The 22,343-nt window shown below is 34.4% G+C and overlaps 1 protein-coding gene across 2 annotated transcripts in view; it reads left to right on the top strand.

Annotated features, from left to right (window-relative positions):
* Positions 1–22,343, top strand: part of SPINK5 (serine peptidase inhibitor Kazal type 5) — a 68,472-nt gene that overhangs the window by 2,305 nt on the left and 43,824 nt on the right. For both annotated transcript variants that reach the window (XM_032250298.1, XM_032250297.1), the window contains exons 3-8: positions 4,218–4,345; positions 6,314–6,386; positions 16,402–16,520; positions 18,877–18,940; positions 20,039–20,166; positions 21,619–21,682. In XM_032250298.1, the coding sequence (XP_032106189.1) occupies positions 4,218–4,345; positions 6,314–6,386; positions 16,402–16,520; positions 18,877–18,940; positions 20,039–20,166; positions 21,619–21,682 (576 nt within the window). The remainder of the gene's footprint in view (positions 1–4,217; positions 4,346–6,313; positions 6,387–16,401; positions 16,521–18,876; positions 18,941–20,038; positions 20,167–21,618; positions 21,683–22,343) is intronic.

Below are 22,343 nucleotides of genomic sequence, written 5' to 3'. Positions count from 1 at the left end.
TGTTTGATAAATTAAAAAGTCATTTTCTAATAGAGTTTCAATTTTTGATCGATTTGAAAGATAAGATGACCAATTACTTTCTCACATATATATTTTATGTACTTATATTTATATATATATATATACATACACTGCTATGCATGCTATTAATTCAGCACTTAAACCACAATTTTAAATGTTTTGCTGAATATGTGGCAAAATTTGCTATATCTCTGGCCATGAACATTAAAGAAATATAAAGGTGAAACAGCTTTTCCTTACAATGAAACTCTGAGAACCATGGTTAAAATACTCTTGTTGAACTGACACAAGGGCAGAAAATCAAACACCGCATGTTCTCACTCATAGGCGGGTGTTGAACAATGAGAACACATGGACACAGGGAGGGGAGCACTACACACTGGGGTCAGTTGGGGGGAAATGGGGGAGGGATGGGGGGAGGAGGTGGGGAGAGATAGCATGGGGAGAAATGCCAGATATAGGTGAAGGGGAGGAAGGCAACAAATCACACTGCCGTGAGTGTACCTATGCAACAATCTTGCATGTTCTTCACATGTATCCCAATACCTAAAATGCAATACAAAAATAAATTAATTAAAAAAATACTCTTGCTGTATTTTTCTTCAATCATTTTTTTTTTTTTTTGAGATGGAATTTCACTCTTGTTACCCAGGCTGGAGTGCGGTGGCATGATCTCAGCTCACCGCAACCTCCGCCTCCTAGGTTCAAGCAATTCTCCTGCCTCAGCCTCCCGAATACCTGGGACTACAGGCGAGTGCCACCATGCCCAGCTAATTTTTGTATTTTTAGTAGAGACGGGGTTTCACCATGTTGACCAGAGTGGTCTCCATCTCCTGATCTTGTGATCCACCCGCCTCTGCCTCCCAAAGTGCTGGGATTATAGGCGTGAATCACTGTGACCGGCCACTTCAATAATTTTTTTAAAGAAACTTCTTACATGAGTATTCTAGAGAATTTTATCATGTTCTCTACTATTTCATATAAGTTTGCTGATCAAGGAGAGGTCCAGAAAGTTTGGTAGAGTAAAAAAAGGCTAGACTTTTGGGAGGCAGAGAGCATGTTCACTTAAATGTTTTATACTGGAAAAAAAGAAGGATATTATGTGTAAATCTCACTGCATAGAGTCATTTTCTTTTTTCAGGGTTCATGGTGATGGTTGGTAATTTATGGCAGATATTGTGAATTTTACACTGATATTTTTATAGCATTAACATTTATTTCACTGAAAAATATTTAAAAAACAAATTTAGTGACTTCTTACATTGGTATTAAAGTCAAGAAGAACACAAAGAAGGAATTATTTAGTTGGAAACCTTTGTGTTCTTGTTTTTTGATACCGTGTCAGAAATGAAAACTGTCGATGTAGCCTTTTTTATGATGCTGCAATTTTTGTTATTTTCCAAGTTTAGTAGCTTGGGTTCCTTTCAGCATCATAAAAACATGTTAGATGTCATAAACATGAACCTAAACCACAGGGAAAAGCACTACAGTAACCTTCAAGGATTTTAAGTATGCTTAAATTTGTCATCACCAAAGAGTCATTCTGCAGGCAAAAGCAAACTGGTCAGTGTTTCATCACTGAGCTAGGGCAATGCCAGCCAGCAATGGAGGGTCTTATTATAATATCTGGAGATGGACAACAGATTAGACCTCTGCCAGTGAGGGAAATGGGAAGAACTTGGCTTCAGTTTTCCTGGGACATGATGAGAAAAAGAGAATAGCAGCAACAGTAACAAAACAAGCCAGGGACTGGAAGTTAGACTACAAGTTAACAGTTGCTGAAAAGTCATCTACTCAACTCAGGATGACTTTTGGTGGTACGCTTCTGTTTCAACCCTCTCTATATGGTAATTGAAAGGGTATTCCATTTTGCTCAGAGAAAAACTCAACTGTGTCTTTCCATTTTTATGATGTTTTTCTGTTTCCTAAGAGAATATATTGGATAATTTCATAACTCAGAAAAATAGCATTGAATCTCATCTTAACTGATTAATCACTGTGAACAAGTTTCTTAACCTGTTATTTGGGCCTCTGATGCTCGGTTTGTAAGAGATGGAGTCTTTCTAGGAATCAAGCTCTCATCTAATAGTGACATTGGAGAAGTCCAATTTAGGGATTATTCTGATTGATGCAACTCTTTTAATTTATCTTTTATAAGTAGAGACAAGGTCTCATTATATCGCCCAGGAGAATCTTGAACTTCTGGCAACCCTCCTGCCTTGGCATCCAAAAGTGCTGAGATTACAGGCATGAGCCATTGCAACTGGCCTAATGCTACTCTTTTATGATAAACATTCAAAATTATTTAGAGCTTTATTCCAGGATTATCATGAGTCTTTCTTCCATACACTTTCTATAAGACTTCCTTCATAAGGGATATATTTTTTATTACAAAGACATCAGGCCCTTCTCTGATTCTATTATATGGATTTTAGAATCAATTATACTCAGCAAGATAAGCATGACTTACAAAGTTGGCATTTGGTACTGTGAAGTCAGAGATCAGATAGATCTGAAGATGCTCAGTTATTAATCTGTGTCCTGAAATTACTATGGTGCTACTCCAATGGAGTCACTGTGTAGTGATAATAATCTTAGAGCTATTTTAGCAGGCTGTTCTTAGCAAAATTTCCCAGGGCTAGTCTGTGATATTATTTAGTTATTCTTCTTCATCATTAATTATTTTGTAATGCTACCAACTGTCTACCATTTTTAAGAGAGTAGATTAGGTACATTATTTTCCATCCAGGCAAGTATAGTCCTGTTCTACTTAATGCTGTATCTGTGGCACCTAGGAAAGTATAGTAATATAATAATAAGTGATTGCTGACTCACTGAATGATGATAATAAGGATATAGGAGGCTAACAGAGTTCAAGACTGACCTGGGCAACGTAGTGAGACCCTGACTCTCCAACAAAAGAAAGAAAAGAAAAGAGAAAAAACAAGTACAAAACCCCAGATACAGATATAGTTGCCTAAATGGAATCTTTTAGTAAATTTTTTGGAAGAGGATGTGTTTGTCAGAGTTGAAGCAAAACTTTGTTTCCTGATTCAAGAGGCAGATTTTTTTTTTGAAAAATCAAAACAAAAAACAACAAAAATCCCCTTAGATTCCAATGGCTTAATCTAAAGACCTAGTGAATTTTCACTGGGTGCAGTGGCTCATCCTTGTAATCCCAGCACTTTGGGAGGCTGAGGCATGTGGATCACTTAAGGTAAGGAGTTTGAGACCAACCTGGCCAACGTGATGAAACCCCATCTCTACTAAAAATGCAAAAATTAGCCAGGTATGGTAGCATGCACCTGTAGTCCCAGTTACTCAGGAGGCTCAGGCAGGAGAATCTCTTGAACCTGGGAGGCAGAGATTGCAGTGAGCTGAGATCACACCACTGTACTCTAGCCTGGGTGATAGAGCAAGACTCCATCTATAAATAAATAAATAAATAGTGAATTTTCTAAATTAAAAAGGAATATAACATTTTAAAGTAGTACTTTACTAGGTAGCACAAATGTATCATATTTTAAGCTCCTAAAAAAGAATGAGTGATGTATAGTAGGACTTTAATAAAATGTATTGAATGACTGAAAAGAAAGTATGAGCTTTAAGGTAAGTCTGCCTGTGCTTATAAATCAAATGATGTATCAAGGGACATCAAGTCCTTTTCAGAAAATAAACCAGCCTAGGAAATTGTTTTACAAATATGTATAACCAAGAAATCATTTTTTCATTTAACACTGTTAAAATTTTTAGGAGCTGGTATGTTGCAGTACACCCATAAGGAAATGTAAGCAGACACTTTATAGTGTTCAATGCTCAAACACCTTGCCTCAGTCCTTCAGCAACATTTTCATATTTCTTTCACAGCAATTACTATTGGCCTACTGTGTGCTAGGTATTTTAGATATGTCATCTTAGCATATTCCAGTAATAATAATGACAATCATCACCAACATCAAAATAATAATAATAATAAAGGAGGACGAAGAAGGAAGGAGGATAATTTATTAATTGAATATCTACTATGTATCAGGTACTCTCTGAGGGCTTTACATACTTATAGCTAATCTTCATAAAACCTTTGACTTGTATGTATATATATGTAGACATATACATATAACTACATATATATGTCAAACCGAACCTTTGTTTTGATGTAGTTTCAGCTAATACAATGTTTTTTGGCTTTATCTTAGGAAATATGCAGTGGGCTTCAGGCATTTATGAAAAACGGAAAACTGTTCTGTCCCCAGGATAATAAATTTTTTCTAAGTCTTGAAGGAATAAAGCTCATCAATAAATGTGCCACGTGCAAAATGATACTGTGAGTAAAGATTTCTTTCTTTCTTTACAATGTTTGAGTGAACAGCTAGCCTCTGAACTGGTAAACGTATTCTGTTTCTTTTCTTTCAAGTGCATTTTTCTAAACCAAAATGGTTAAATAAAAGTGCTTAGCAGATCACTCTGACATCTTCCATCAGGTAAAGTTGGATAATTGCCACTCACCTAGAAAGATTTTAATAATCACTCAAACAAGATTCCAAAAGCAGCAGAGGACCTGGTATCAATATCTTTTGTAGCACTTTATAGTCTTTTGAGGATGTAGTTCCACTTTGAACTTCCTGGTTTTGGAAAAAAATGAATTTGAAAAAGAAAGTCAGATTCCTTGGGCCTGTTAAGACCTGATTCTGTTGCAGCCTAGGGGCTGAGAAGATCCGCTTAAGTGTGATGCCAGACTCTCCTTGTGGCAGCCAACCAGCAGAAGGACTTATGCAAGGTATACCCTGATTCTGTGAGCTGCCAGTGTCTTTAGACACCTAGCATTACTCCAGGATGAGATGAACTGAAGGGTAGATTATAGTTTCCAACTCCTTGCAGCTCAGAAAGGATTAGCATCCTGGAAGTTTACCAATCTCTATCCAATGCTTCTTAACTTGGTTTCCGTCTCTCCCTTGTCACTTCAAAGGTAAAAGAAGGTTTGAGTTATCAGTTGAAAATCCTCAAACCAGTGTCCTAATTTGTTTTTGAAAAGGAAGGTTAGCTTCAATTTTTGACCGCTGTCAAAACTTTAACAGTGGTAGCAAGCCAATGCTGAGCTTACCTACTTAGGATAATTATGTTATGGCTGGCTTTTTAAATGTCAGTTCGGTATGTGTCACAGGATTTAATTTGGGGATTGACATAGTCGATCATATTGGGGTAATGAAGCTCAGATCATTTGATCATGCACTGCTTCTAGTGAAGAGATTGTAAGAAGATAAAGAAGTGAAGACAAGATTTAATAGAGGATGGGAGGCCCAGGGTAGGTTGAATAATTCTTTCTTCTTTTGAAAGCTGAACGTAAACCAGCAAGTATATTATTTACTATAAAATTTTCTTCTTGTTTCATCAGATGTTTTAATATAAGACTGAAAGTATGAATATAACAAATGCACTGAAAAATAATGCAAAACAAAGATAAAATGCCTTAAGTGTCTGAAGACAGTTTATCATTTTGAAGTCACTCATTCAATTATTATTTTTATTACTTGTGTAAATTATGTTGGAATAGAATGGGTATCTTTGCTTGGAAAGGAGGCTGTTCAAGGCATAAAAGCTGTCCTTAGATTGCTAAAGTTCTGCCTTATGGAAAATTGATTGGCTCTGTGGGTCCCTAGATGTTGGAATTAGAGCCAGTATAAGCAGTTTCAATGTGAATACTGTCTTTCAAAAACTGCATTCAAAGAATAGTGCAGATAGCTTTGAGAGCTGGTGACCACCCGGCTGTTGGAAGTAGTCCAGGAAGGTAGTCTGTTATGCAGTCAAAGGTAGAATTGCTTGCCTGCAATAATACCATGTTCCTTTGGGAGGCCGAGGTGGGGGAATCACAAGGTCTAGAGATGAAGACCATTCTAGGTAACATGGTGAAACCCCATCTCTACTAAAAATACAAAAATTAGCTCAGTGCGGTGGTGTGGCCTGTAGTCTCAGCTACGGGGGAGGCTTAGGCAAGAGAATCGCTTGAACCCAGGAGGCGGAGGTTCCGGTGAGCTGAGATCACGCCACTGCACTCCAGCCTTGTGACACAGCAAGACTCCGTCTCAACCGTAATGATAATAATACCATGTTCAAGATATTTTTCAATGTTCAGGGGAGATCTTAGGTATTGTGCCCATTTCTGAACATACCTCCAATTTTGACATGCCAGACTAGGCTGAGGAGTAGTAAAATTAAGTTTACCATGTACGCTGTTATTTCTAAAAGTTGAGCAAACAACAATGTTTAAACTATGCTATTCTTTGTCCTCTTCCAGGGAAAAACAAGCAAAATCGCAGAAAAGGGCCAGGGATTTAGCAAGAGTTACCAAGGCTACTGCCCCAGCAGAGGTGAGACTATTTGGAGCCAACCTGTCATGTTTACTTTTGAGAGGAGGTTCGACTCTACTTAGAGATATCTGCTTATTCCTTAATTACTAGGTCATACCTGTTTTAAAGCCAACTACTTAGAAGGGAGGGAACATGGGTTAGTCCAGGGGTGGGCTAAGTATCTGGTACATCTTGTCCATAAGCCCAACCCATGACCCAACTCTGAAAACATTTGAGGCACTGACAGAAACTGAGAGGCGGAGCGAGCCAGTGTGATGTCTGCCTTCCAAGGCCATCATTTCTCATTCCTCTTGTCCTGTCTTAGCCCAAAGAAGAGCTTTCCTGGAACTGTAGAACTAAGTTCAAATCTTAGAATTCTTATTGCCTATGTAACTTGGAAAATGTTATGTATCTCTGGCTCTCAATGTTTTCATCTATAAAATGAGTTTTAGACCAAATAGAAACTAAGTTTTAAAAGCCAGTCTCAGGGTTTAACATGTTCTAGCAGGCATTTGGCTCATTCTATTTCCTTTTCCTTTTCCTCTTTTGCTTTTTACTGTATATGTTGTAGTACCTGGAGGGTACTCCTAATTCAACTAGAGTTGCTTGTTTATATCTATTTTGCAGCCGGGGACTCAGGCTAATTTTTTGTTTGAGAAAAATGTTCTTTGTTAAAAAGAATGGTAATAAAACATTACGAAGTCAAATAAAAGGAAAGAAAGAAACTGCAAATTGAGCCTAGTATACAAACCATTTCACTTTACACATTTTTAAATTTATATAATATTTTTTAAATTTATACAAAAAATCTAAAAATAAAATTAAAAAATAAAAATTTAGGACCCAGATTGGTGGAAACATCCAGCCTACAATATCTCACAAATGGGTTATTGACAAAGCTGGGACTACCACCAGCCATGCTGACCACCACTCATATCACTCCACGTCTCCTGTGTAGTTTCTTCTCTACTTTCCTCTTCCTTTTTCTTCTCTGCTGGTTCCAACACATAATTAAAATAATCAGTCAGGGTTAGCACACCTTAATTACTTATAACATCCATGGTCTAACCACGCTGACATCTTCCTTGGCATTATTAGCCAAGAATGTCTGAAAACCTCAGCCTCCGTAGTAAACATTAGTCTACTAAATTCTTTGCCTGGGCTCAACCAGTTTCACTTTTAAAACAATAACAGACACCACAAAATTGATGAATAATTGCAAATTCTTTATCTGCTGCAAAAGAGAGCTACTTTAATATTCTGCAAAATCTGTGGGGGCCAGAAAGGTTTAGTGGCAACTTTGTATGTGCCTTATTTGTCACATTCAGAGAGTGGCTCACTCTGTAACATCCATTCTCCTTTTCCTCCTCTCTCTTCTTCATAAAAAATGATATATCTATGGTGTTTAAAAATATAAAATAAGAGAAAATGACAAAAAAAGCAAAATACATACAAACATACTGATTTTAACAAACTTGCTACCTAAAAAATAGAGCTAGTTAGATGTTTCCATATATACACAAATTTATTGAACTTTAATCAAGTATGAGTTTCAAAAAATAAAATTACAGCTTTTGTTTGTTTGTTTAGCTTTGTTTTGAGAAGGAGTTTCACTCTTGTTGCCCAGTGTGGAGTGCAATGGTGCGATCCCAGCTCACTGCAGCCTCTGCCTTCCAGGTTCAAGCAATTCTCCTGCCTCAGCCTCCTGAGTAGCTGGGATTACAGGCATGTGCCCTCATGCCTGGCTAATTTTGTATTTTTAGTTGAGACGGAATTTCTCCATGTTGGTCAGGTTGGTCTGGAACTCCTGACCTCAGATGATCTGCCCGTGTCAGCCTCCCAAAGTGCTAGGATTACAGGTGTGATCCACTGCACCAAGCTAAAATTACAGTTTTAAGATATAAAATTACTTTCTGTTAATATTTTATACCTGAGTGACCAAAAAAACTGTTAAAAAAAAAAACCCTCTAGATAAAACTCTGATAGTGACATGGTTCACTACTTGGGAAGCTACTTACATAAATAAGTAGTAACTTAAATTAAATAAGTTAAGGCAGTTAATATTTGGCTGTGTGCCTTTCAAATTAGTTCTGTCTAAATGTTTACTTGTCTTTGTATTTAAAAGGATTCATGCAATTATTCCATGTGCTTTTCATTATTGTTGTTTGTCTCTCCGCTATAAAACAGAACAATGTACTCATTTTTTTCTTAGATTCCTCCCATCAAAAATCAACCCTGCTACTCACTCTTAAGAATAAGGTGCTCTGCATTTCAAGGAATTTCCTCCTACAGACATCTTCTCACTCCCTCTTTCATTACTAATTTTCTTTTCATTAGTATGTCATCCTTTCACTTCCCAACTCGGGTACTCACTCCATCAACAAATCTTGTTGGTGCTGCCTCCAAAGTCTAACCCCTTTTCTCCATTTCCATCTCTACCATCTCAGTCCGGTCATCCATAATTTCTGATTTCTGATGTTTTTGGTACATGTGAAGACTTTTCTTTTAATTGATGAATTCATTCATTCAATGTTTCTCATAATTTAGGTTGCTAACATTATACAATATTTTCACACGAGTGTAAGTGCGTGTTTCTGAGGTCCCTCTTTTTTTCAGATTCATTTATTGCTTTAATAACTACTATGGTAAATCCTCCTACTTAGTTCATGTTGTTAAAAGTTGATGGACCTATGCATAGATACATGGTTTTCATATATATGTCAGAGATAAAAATAATTGAATTTATAAAATTTTCATCTTGAATTTGGTAACCCAATGTATTTAGGGATACAAGGAATTTATAAATTAATTTGGGTAAAACTGACTTTTTACAATATTAATTTTCTCCCCTCAAGAGCACAGAATAGTTTATGATTAATTAATATAATTTTGACCTACTTTATAAAATTTATAAAATATTCACAGATTTTTATAATTTTTGTTAATACTTTAAGATGTGTAAATTTATTACTATTTTGAAGATATTTGGTTTTTTATTGCATTTAATCTGTTTATTATTGATACAAACAAATTCTATCTATTTCTTCAGGTTAATCTTATGTCAGGCAGCTTTTGTTTTTGTTCTTGGTAGTTGATCATATTATCTACATATAACAAAAGTTTTATAATATTATTTTCAGTCTTAGCACATCTTTCTTTCTTTCTTTTCTTATATAATTGGTAAAGGATCCAGAGGTCAATGGTTAAACACTAGTAATGATAATGAACATCAAATACCCCTTTGTCTCTTCATATTAACGGGACTACCTCTAAAGTTTCTCCATTAAGTGTAAAATTCATCATAGTTTTTATCTATACACTTTAGCAAGTTTTGAAAATTTCTATTTTTAATTTTCTGAATATGTATTTCTTATTAAATGTCTTTTTTGCAATAATTTAAATAATTTTATGTTTAGTTTATTAATGTAAATAAATTTTTGAATATATTACATAATGTTAAACTATTCTTGTTTTCCTAGAGTAAATCATACTTTATATTTTAAATAAATTGGATAGTAATGTTTTATTTAGAAAATTTGCAGTTATGTCCTTAAGTAAAATGAATCTACACATTCTCCCTTAAATTATTCTTATCTGGCTTGGGAATCTACATAAAATTCTCCTAAGGTGTGACACTTCGGACTATGACTTAATGACGTGGTTGGCAGATCCTCTCCTCAAAAAGCAACTATAAAGCTAGACAAAATTGATGAAGAAAACCATTTTAGCAATCTGAAAATTGATCAGCAGTCTATGCCTATCTGAGAAGCATTTATCTTGAAAAAATCCTGACTTTAGGAATAAAAAGAGAGGTCTGTGATATTCTTGCTCAGGGATACTCCCATTTCAAACCCTGGCTTGGTTGGCATGGAGGTTTTATACAGGACAGAGTACAAATGTCAGCAACGGCATTGCCATTGTTGAAGAAGGCCAACCTTTTTGGAGTAATGAGCAAAAGCCATACCCAGAGGTGTTTTCAGTGTAAGTGACAATCTTCACCAAGGGTAAGGAAAATGGCCTGAGGTTGCAGTCATAATTGAAGCAAGTATATTCCTGGCTGAGACTTCACACAGGCGTGAAAGAGCCCAAAGAGGGCCAAGATATTCCCAAACTCTTAATTGACCATGAAACTGTACATATTTACTTAATAAACACAAAATGTCTCAGTGAGAAGCAAATGCTGGGGTAGATGTAAAAGTGGCCTGAACTTTGCATGCCCTACCCTATGCACAAAGGTGTATCTGACAGAATGAAAGCCTTGTTAGCTTGAGGTATTTGAACACAAACTGTGTTTAATACTTAGCTGTCCACAAAACTACAGAGACATAGAAGAAAAACATAGGAAGCAAGGCTTAAAAAAAATAACTATAATAAAAACTATTATCATCTTCTTAGCAGCACATCAGCAACTGCAATTATGAGAGAGGAAAATCCCTAAGACTTAATTCAGCCACAGAAGCAAAAAAGAATAAAAAAGCAGTGAAAACAATCTTTAAAGAAATAACTATAAACCTGAGTACCTATATTATCTAAAATGTTCAATTTTTATAATCCAGGTGAGTTAGGTTAAAAAAAATTCAATTTTCACCAAAAGGCATAAAATATTCAAAGTAACGAGAATATATAACCCATACTCAAGAAAAAAAATTAATGGAATTTGTCTTTAACTGTGTACAGATGTTAGATTTGGCAGACAAAGACTTAAAGTAGCTATTAAAAATGTATGCAGAATACTAAAAAAAATCATGTTTGAGGATTCACAAGGAAGTATAATAACAATGAATAAGCCAATAAAAACTTTCAATGAAAAAGAGAAATAATTTTTTTAAAGACGAAATGAAAATCCTGGAGTTGAAGGGCATAATAACTGAAATGAACAGTTCAATAGAGAGACTAAAAAGCAGATTTGTGAATGCTTAAAAAAATGAATTAGCAAACTTGAAAAAAGCTTAATAGAAACTAACAATGGAAATACAGAGACAGACAATATAGAAGAAAAATGACCAAAATTATACACTTTTTGAGACAGCAGCAAGCAAACCAACATATGCATAATGGGAATACCAGAAATAGACGTGAGAAAAAAAGAAATACAAAAATTATTTGAAGAAACAATGGCCTAAGATGCCTTAAATTTGATCAAAAAATAAATTTCACCATTTAAGAAACTCAATATACCCCAAATTGGATAAATATGAAGGCATCCACATGTGGCTCATCATGATTAAAATGTTGAAATAATAATAAAAAAAAAAAACAACGAAGAAAATTAAGAAAGTGGCAAGAGAAAAATGACACATCCTATATACAGGCTGTATACAACTAAAGGCTGGCCCCTCATCTAAAATAATGAAGGCCAGAAGGCAGTAAAATGACATGTTCAAAATGCTGAAAGAAAAAAAAAGATTAAGCAATATTCTACATCCTTAAAACTATTCTACAAAAATTAAAGTGAAATAAAGATATTCCTGTACTAATGAAATCTGAGAGATTTTGCTGTTAACACCACTACCTTAAAAATAATAATGAAGGAAGTCATTTAGCTGAAAGGTAGCTTGTACATACAGACAGAAATGAAAAGCACCAGAAATAATGAAAACATGAGTTATTCTCCTAGCCATTTTTTAAAGAGATAATCTTAATATATAAAGCAATAATTACAATGCTGTTTTAGCAGGTACAATAAAGCTGTTTAGAATTTTATTTTTCAGTTTATATACTTGTAACTGCTTTGAAATAACTTGTAAACAATTATTTAATACAAGTTTTCCTAGAATTTCAGAAAAACAGATTATAAAGCTATTGGGACTGAGTTATTTTGGGGTGGGAATATCTCAGACCAATATATCAATTGGATTAATGTGTATTGACCTGTGTAACAACTGTAGTTATTTTATACTTTTTGTAGTCATATATTCAATTTGGTTTTCATATGTATTAACATAGTAATACTCATAAAATGCTTTTCATTGTATTAATGTCTCAATATTTATATGGTTATTTTAAATTATCATTCCATATATTTTTACTTTTCATATTACTTTTCTCTTTGGTAAGCCCTACTAGAAATCTTTTATATCAGCTTTTTTGATGATATTCTCAATTGTTTCTGTTTTCTATGGAATTAATTCCTGTTTCTTTATGTTTGTTCCTGCTCATTTTACAATGGGATTGAGGAATACTTTATTCTTTAAATTTAATTGTTAAAAAATTTCTGACAAATATATTTAAAGATATTAATAATCATCTCAAAATTTGTACTTTAAGTGTTTCTATTTATCATTATTTTCCAAACATTTCTTAATTTCTCTAACCCCAATGTTATTTAGTAATAAATTATCTAATTTTCAAATATGTAGAACTTTTAAATATTTTACATTAGCTTTTAATTTTATTAAATTTTGGTCAGAGAACATAAACGACGTAGTATCAATTATATGTTGCTTCTTAAGACTTTGTGACCTAACAAATACTCTGCTTTTATGAAGGTTTAATCTATTATTTTTAAAAAAGTTTCTATTTCTTGGCTGTAGTTTTCTATAAAAATATAATGGCTTAAGATTCTTTTTTCTCTACATATAAATTTCTGAGAAGTGTTTGGTTAAATCTCTAACTCTAGCTATTGATTTTCTTTTCTTTTCTTTTTTGAGATGGAGTTTTGCTCTGTCCCCCAGGCTGGAGTGCAGTGGCATGATCTTGGCTCACTGCAACTTACACCTCCTGAGATCAAGCGAATTCTCATGCCTTAACCGCCTAAGTAGCTGGGATAACAGGTGCACACCACTGTGCCTGGCTAATTTTTGTATTTTTAGTAGAAACCAGGTTTCACCATGTTCATCAGGCTGATCGCAAACTCCTGACCATGTGATCTGCTTGCCCTGGCCTCCCAAAGTGCTGGGATTACAGGCGTGAGCCACCATGCCAGGCCTTAATTCTATTACATTTTATTTGTTATTGCTTGACATATTTAAAGTCTTTATTATTAGGTGAATATATACTCATGATTGTTATACTTTCCTGTTCTTGTCCTTGCCTTTTTTAAAATTTCATATATTGTCATTCTTTGTCACTTATAATGCATTTTTGTACTAAATTATAATTTTTAAGTGTTAATATTGCTGCATATGCTCTCTTCTTATTCATTTTGGTCTTGTATATTTATGTTATTATTTTGATACTACAATGCTTTTAGTTTTAATTTTTCTCAATACATGGTTTGATTCCTTTTTTGAAGCATCCAATTACCAATTGCCTCTTAATTGTATGTTTAGCCCATTCAAATTTATTGTTATTTCTGTTATAGTAGAACTCGGTTCCTCCATTTAAAAAATATTTTCCGTTACTATACTTTTCAGCTTCTTCTTTCTAGCTTTTTTTGGGTAGTGGTTTATTTTTGTTCTTACTATGATTATTCTTAACTAAATCATCCATACTTTTAATTACTTATTCTATTGCTAATATCTGTGTCTATTGTCAGTATCTTTGTCTTCTCTCTGAATGTACGTTAATTTACCCTCCGTTTATTTTCTGTAAACACAATTGTGTTATTAACTAGATTTTAGTTTTAAATTCTTGTTTTTCTCTCTTTTATTCTTTTATTTTTTGTTAATTATAGAAATTGTTCCTTTCTTCAAATATTTATTTCTATATTTATTTCCTTCTTTTGGAGACTTCTAATACTATTTTAAATGTCCTTTGACTTTTCCTTTTTTAGAAAAATTGTTTCTTACTTCCTTAGCCTTCTAAGAGAATTCCTTGACCTGATCATCGGTTCACAAGTTCATTATTTATTTGTACCTATCCCATCTTTATTATTTATACTGTTAGATTTATTATCATTTGACTATTTTCCATATTCAAAATTTCTACTTTGTTCTTCCTTTATAACTTCTTTTTTGTTATTGTTTTATATTTGTTTATGCAGATATCTTCTCCTATTTTTCTATAGCATAGACTTGATAAAATATTTTTCTATCCATTCCAGTGCTTCTACTTCAATTGATACATGTTGTTTAGTATATTCTATTTTTTAGTTCTCAGGTACACAGATATTTTTACTGTAAGATTTCATAATGGCTGTATTTATTTTTTCTGCTAAATTTAGTTAGGTAATGTTCAAGGTCAAGCTTCAGTCTGTAGCCCTTTTGGTGAGTGTAAAGATAGAAAAAAAGACAAGACCCAGAGCTGGAGGTTCTGAATCAATCCACTCTTTCCCACTCCAGTTTGCTGCCACTCACCAGGTCAGGAATCCATCTGTAAGCTCTCAGGCATTGTCATAGGAAGAGGTGTTTTCTGTAGGTCGTGATCCTCCTCCTTGGGGTTTGGAGGGGAAGGAGGTGGAGTTGTAAATCCTTGCACCTGCTTTCATCATCTCCCAGCTGGCCTTTTGACTTGCTCTGTCATTCCCCTCTCTACACCTGTGACCTAGTTAGTATGTTGCTGTTGATTTTCTGGTGAAGGGGGATAGCAGTGATTGTTTTGAGTTAATTAGTTTGATCTATAATTTCCGTATGCTTCTGCAGTTTCAGTAGAATGATTTTTGAGAGAAAACCAGTAACCTGCTTTTTCTTCATGCTTCAGTCAGACTTTCCTTCTTTCTGTCCATTCTATAAAAAGGAGAGTCTGGTTTCTACCATCCCTGTGGTAGCTTCACAGTCCAGAAGAATGCTGAAGCATAGATAATGTGTAGTAAATTTTGTGGAATAAATAAACAAATATGAATGAAATAACATATATGGGCACTACTTACCATAGTTTCAATCTATTTTTAACTTCTTTCTAAACATATGAATATTGTAGTATGTTCTTTATCTTTTCTTATATTTTCAGTTCTTTTCCTTCTAGATAAGAGTTTCTCAACTTGATCTTCTGTATCCACCTTTTATTCTTTATATTGTGTGAAATACTGATTCACCGTAGGTCTACATTCTAAGTGTTTCATATTTATCATTAAAATGTCTTTATTTTGACAATGACATGAAATTGTATTTTTCAATGTGATATTTTAATGAAAAATTATTCGGTTTTCTTTAGATAAAAAGTTTTAGATAAAAGTTAAAGTCAAGTTAACTCTGTATCTTTTTTAGTAGCTTTAGCAGTCACAATAATATGTTGCCAGATAATATTGCATAAGAATTCGTTTGATCCTTACTGCAAATCTGGAATGTGGGTAGGGTGTGAATTTCCATTTATCTGATGAGGAAAGTGAGGTGCAAAGAGGTGAAGTGCGTGGGTGGCAGGTCTGAGACTTGAACACTACTCTTCAGTTACTACCTTGTGCATTTGTTTTTCTTTACCATTCAGGTTTGTTCCCAAGTATATGTCATATTATTAGTATAGAGGCTTGGGCTTTCTCCTGCTCTACTTAAAGACGTTTAGTTTTCTTGGCTTGTCAATAGAAAAAACATTGAAAATTACAACAACGGCAATAACAATAAATGGTTCTGTGCCAGGCACTGTTTCAAGTGCTATACATTTAAATCCGTATATAATGCTGAGAGGTTGATGAAATTATAACCATTTGCAAATGAGGACACTAGAGCATAAGGTTTTTTTAAAAATAACTTGTCCAAGTCATACAGCTTAAGTGGCAGACTTAGGAATATGAAACAAGCAATCCAACTGTTAATTACTATCCTTATTTATAATAACAGAAACTTTACTGTAGTTTGTGGTTTGCAAACTACAAGCAAAGAGCTTTCATATTCATAATCTACTGAGCATCACTACTCCTCTGTGGAGAAGGCAGGCAGATTGGGCAGACAAGCAGTATGCCAAGTTTCAGAGAGGTGACTTGGCCTCCTTCACCCGGACAGCCTAAGTGATACTGAAATCCTTTCTTTTGAAATCTAATTTTATCTCTGTTCTTGGATCATGTTTTATTGCCCATAAATTTATTAGCTTACTATAGTCTCCATGATATGTTTTTCTTCTCCAGCAATTTATATTTTGTGGACTTAAAATGTTAATCTAGTTATACATCTAAGGACTATTTTGTCTCTTATATTTTGATGTTCCTTGATCATGTCTTTCGCAGCTGAATTGCGATGATTTTAAACGAGACGGGGATTTTATCTGTCTCGATATTTATGAAGCTGTTTGTGGCACAGATGGGAAAACATATGGCAACAGATGTGAACTGTGTGCTGAGAACGTGTGAGTATTCTCTGAAGTAGGCTTTCTCCCTGAAATATGTTCTCTCTATAATTACATGACACAGCTTTCTCTATAGTCTTTAAGATAACAATTTATTGTGTGGAAGTTAGCCATTCCTAAATTATTAGTACCACTTCTTTTACTGCTCTTCAGACCAATAAAGGTATGTAGCATAACACTTTATATTTTACAAAGCACTTTTATGTATGATTTATCAGATGGTTATCACTTTATGAAGTAGACAGGATAGAGGGATTATAGATTATATGTTTTAATCTATAGAATGTTATATATTTCACATTTAAAATCTATAAGAAAATATAGACTTAATATAATAGACTATAGATTTATAATCTATAAAATACAAATTATATAATTATATATTATAGATTATATTTATATAGATACACATACATATATACATATACACATGTTTATCTTCCACCTATTCATTGTCTATCATCTATTTATCTGTGAGTATACCCTTTTTCACAGAGAATTATTTCATCATCAAATTATGTTTACTAAGTGCTTAATAATTTATAATATCAGAGTAGATAATTGGGACTTTCAGTATTAAACTCTCTTCCCATCTCTCAACATTTACCAAATAGCTAAGGCATTTTACTGTCCTATATCTTGTCCCTGTTTTGTTCTTTCTCCACCCTCAATGCTAGGTTTGGTTATCAATTGTCTTCACCAGCAAGATGACATACCGGCTTTGCAGGTTCTGGCTTATGACCTCAATCTTGAATTGTCTGGTCTTCAGGCTTTGCAAATATAAAAACCCAATGTTTGTATAGGCTAATGAGGGACATTATAATTATTCACTTTTTAAGATTCTGCAAACTTTAGCTCTCCTTGCAATAAATATTTTCAGCAAAATAAAACTGCATTAAACTACTCTCATCCTTTGCATGATGGTACTTTCAGAAATTCACTTTAAAATTATGTCCTGCAAGGAAAATGTGGCACATATACACCATGAAATACTATGCAGCCATAAGAAACAATGTGTTCATGTCCTTTGTAGGGACATGGATGAATATGGCAACCGTAATTCTCAGCAAACAGACACAAGAACAGAAAATCACACAACACATGTTCTCACTCATGGGCGGATGTTGAACAATGAGAACACATGGACACAGGGAGGGGAGCATCACATACTGGGGTCTTTTGGGGGAGCCCAAGGGAGGGATAGCAAGGGAGGTGAGGAGGGATAACATGGGGAGAAATGCCAGATGTAAGTGATGGGGGGTTGGAGGCAGCAAACCATATTGCCATGTGTGTACCTATGCAACAATCCTGCATGATCTGCACATGTACCCCGGAACCTAAAGTACAAAAAAAAAAAATACGTCCTGAACTCTCACCAAGGGTCAACAGAGAGAAACAGAAAACCAACATAAATATACGAAGACTATACAGATTTTTATCAGATATATATTTTGTAGCACAAGTATTAGCATGCTATATATTTAATTCTTACTGCGTCTTATGTGGGGAATCCCATTTAAATTAAATCTCTCAGGTGAAAGTTTCTTTCCCCTAATTTCTGGTATATTTCTTTGTACTATGCAATGAGAATCATATATCTCCTCGTGTTGTTTTCCTTGCAGTTCTGGCTGGTAGGAGGCTCTACAATAAAATTGAAATTTTAATTTTTGTAGTGTTCCTCAGCTGATATCCTTTGAAATAACTCTTTTCTTATCACTTTTAAATATTTAGTTTTGTTCTTTATATTGTTTTTATTAATTTTTTGTTTTACAGATGCTATCATTGTAATCTGCTTTAACTTTTTAGAAATTAGGAAATATCTCTTACATTTGCGGATCCGTGTTTTCAGATATACCTTAAAGGTCAACTAGACGGAACAAAATTAATTATCAAAACTTTATGTACTTTCTATGAAAAATAAAATACTAGTCTGCATAACCCAAATAAAGAGTAGTATAGTGGGATATTAGATAATACAGATTTGGCTTTGTTTATTGAAAACAACAAAAGCAACAACAACAAAGTTTCTTGGGGGCTGAGGCGCATCTACTATCCAGTTATAAGCTTTACTTGTCCCCATCTTCTGATGTGGATCCCTCCTGTAAACACAGGTTAAAAATAGATTTCTATAAATCATATTTACAAGTCTGCATCTTTACCATCTCTTCCATGTTAACTACATTTTTTTGACTTCAAGTTATAAACAGGGGCTCTTATTAGAAAAAGTAAGAAAATAATATAATGTGGCAGCTGTTTGGGGGAGCAAAGAGAATGACAATGCAATGTAGAGCAGTTAGTTTTACATGGTGGAAAGTTGTAATATTAAACTGCTGTGTCTGCTAACTTTCAATTCTAGGAAAACCGGGTCCAAAATTGGTGTAAAAAGTGAAGGGGAATGTAAAAGCAGTAATCCAGAGAAGGTGAGGTCAAACATCAGCGTTGTGGGAAATACGGGAGGCTAACTTCAAATAGGAAGTAGGTGCTTTCCTCTTCCTTCTTGGGTGGGAACCTTGGAAGGAAGTAATTATTGCTTTATGTGAAATGGAATACCCACTACTGCCCACTAATATGAAAAAGCTATTTATAGTCTCTTAAACTGAATCAAATTACCTTGGTGGTTAGAATTTTTGATTCTATTTCTGCTTTCTATTTAAAAAAGAAAGAAAGAAAAGAAAAAGAAGAAGAAATAAAAAAGGAAACTACTTGTGTAGTAGAAAGGGCACAACACTTCAGTCACTTTGCCTGAGTTAAAACCCTAGCATTGTTACTTGCTGTTAGGAGACCTTGGACAAATTACTTAACCTAAAATGAGATTTGAATTAAGTAGATTTTTTTTTTCCTATGATGCACTTTGTGAGCATGTGATGGTAGGGGAAGGGGAAGGACGAAAGGATCTCATATGTATCACACTTGTCTTTTTCTAGGTGAATGATTTTCCTAATTTTCAAGGTCTGATGCTCTTTTTATAAGCTGCCAGAGCGCCTGAGGTTACCTCCACCAAGTCATTTAGCATCATACTATTTGTAATGTCTCTTTTGATCACCTAGGAGATTGGGAGCAAGTTGAGGGGAAATGACTGTGCTCTGTCTGAGTTCTGGCACATAGTAGGTTATCTGTTGACTAAATAAATGAATAAACAAGTAGCATTAGGAGAAATACCTAATGTTGATGATGGGGTGATGGATGCAGCAAACCACTATGGCACATGTATACCTATGTAACAAACCTGCACGTTCTGTACATGTATCCCAGAACTTAAAGTATAATTAAAAAATTAAAATTAAAAAAAAATAAGTGAAATAAATAAAAAGTTATTTTCTCAAATAAAAAAAAGTAAGAGAGTTTTAGGTTTAACCACATGAATTATTCAGTACTTACTGAGCTACTTCTACACAGCTGGTACTGCCCTAAGTGGCCCGTGGCAATGTCAGAGGGACTGAGTTCTATAAAATTTCTGAAACTAGTGTTGTACGCATTACAATCTTGGTAAGTCTCAAGCTCCTTTCCCTGATCTTCAGGATGTATGCAGTGCTTTTCGGCCCTATGTAGTGAATGGAAGACTTGGATGCACAAGGGAAAATGATCCTGTTCTCGGTCCTGATGGGAAGACACATGGCAATAAGTGTGCGATGTGTGCTGAGCTGTTGTAAGTACCATCAACCCCAGGTGGACTTGATGACGATGCAATTGGTTGCTGTCCTGGGAATCACTCCCCAGGGAGATAAAATCCTGTTCATGAAGCATGCAATTCTTTGTCCTTACAATGTGAAATAGCCTTTCTCACAGAACGGCTTCTTTTCTTTTTCTTCATATTGATTGAAGTTTCTTAAAAGGAGAGAATAAAGTGTTCATGTTAGTTATTAAATTCAAGACTTTTGTGTCTTTTAAATTACAATAATTTGAAAATGCATAGTGTTTTATAAGGCCAAATATTTTAAAATTTAGAAACCACATTCATATGGAATAATCTAGATCAGTCTTTTGACATCCATTGCTTAATTTGGGCATGTGTAGAGACCCTTACTAAGTAATGTAAGTCTAATTAAAATAATAATAGTAATAATGCCATGTGTCTGCATCTATTATTAGCTTAAAAAGTGGAACATGGAACATTATGAAAGGAAGAGCTATTGGGTTAATCTTTGAGTGCCTGGCAGTGCTTGGGCATTGAAGGTAAAGAAGTGAGTAAGACCTAATCAGTCTCTCATATTCTGGTTGTTAAGGTTTAGACTCTTTAATTCGTGTGCCAGCAAGCCTTAAATTGCTATATTTACATCACTGGAACTTTACAATCAGGACAGAGATTTAACAGATTAGTAAACTTCACGCCTGCCTTTGAAAATTACAGTTAATCCTTGTAGAATTCAAGGACATGTCCAATCAGGTTTACAAAAGGGTGATGACAACTGGTTTCTCCGACAGGAAATCAGCCTGATTTTCACTTTCTTATCTAGGAGACGTGTGCTCTCAGTGTTCAAATCTGCGCTAATTCTGTGGTTTTCTTTCTTTTCATACATTAGGTGAAAGGGAACTTGACCTCTCTAAATCCTGGTTTCTTCCTCTGTGGAACTGAAATAGCCACGCCTATCTCCAGGATGAGACTCTAATCAAATGATATACGTGAAAGGGCTTAAAGCTCAATTCAAATGTAGCTTTCATTAACAACCTAGTACTTTTACATGAAAGCAAACATATACTTTACGAGGCATACAAACTTATACTTAAGGGTGTGGATGGCAATGCTTCAAATGCTCAGTTTGGTTTCACCCATGTCACAGCATTATTTTAAAGCTCTTGGTTCTACCTGTTAAAGGGAATTTTCCTGACAGTCTTCTGTTTGTCAATCAAGGTGTCACACACCCATTCAGTTTTACAGAACAAAGCTTCTCATTGACTGTCAGTGAGTCAGTTTCACACCCTTCCTTATCTTTGGCAATTTCTCTAGCTCAGGCATTGAAGACAGGGAAATGCTTGTCTCTTGTAAGTGGATCATTTCAGCAAGTTGTAGCAGAGGATATGAAAGTGTGTAGCACAGGACTGAGGATACTGAAAATACGATTGAGTCATAAACTGACCAACTGTTTACTTTTCTTCACAGTTTAAAAGAAGCTGAAAATGCCAAGCGAGAGGGCGAAACTAGAATTCGACGGAATGCTGAGAAGGTAAAATGACACGCCAGCACAATTTGGTTCTTGTGGCCATAAATATCAACAAATTTATGCTTAAACCTTTGAGTAATGAAATAGTCATTGTCTTTTATTATTACATATTTTTCTTAATATCAACATTCCCCAAATTGAATTCCTAGAATGTTAATCATTAGATTCAGATAAAGCAGCGTTTCCTACCTAAGGTTCAAAATGTGCCATTTCCATCTATGTTTCCCCAATCCTCCATCCTCCGAAAGAAGGCATAAGATAGAAAGTTTAGAGAAACCAAGTTCTGCTTAATTCTACCAGCTTTCTTTTTGGTTTAGTTGTAAAACCATTTTAATCTGAATAAATTGTTTAAAAATTTTAATATAATATAAATTAAACAGGAATAACTTTAAAAGAGTGTCACAGTCTTTTAAACGCTATATTCACTGGTGCATTTTATGCGTAATTACATTGACACAAGTTGAAGTTATTCACTTTGCCATTATGATTATTCTGTTCAGAGAAATCTGCATTTATAAAGTTCTTGGTTCTGCTTAAAAAAAAAAAATCAGACGAATTTCTAGATTGTGTTTTAAAAAATACCCTTAAAATAATTTGAATTACTTGATAATTTAATTATGCAATGTAGTGTAAAAAAATTTGAATAGGCACTTTAGGTAATGCA

The sequence above is a fragment of the Sapajus apella genome, unplaced genomic scaffold (genome assembly GCF_009761245.1).
Source record: "Sapajus apella isolate SASKATOON/1434 unplaced genomic scaffold, GSC_monkey_1.0 scaffold71, whole genome shotgun sequence".
Taxonomy (NCBI): Eukaryota; Metazoa; Chordata; class Mammalia; order Primates; family Cebidae; genus Sapajus; species Sapajus apella.
This window is presented reverse-complemented; position numbering and strand designations above follow the sequence as displayed.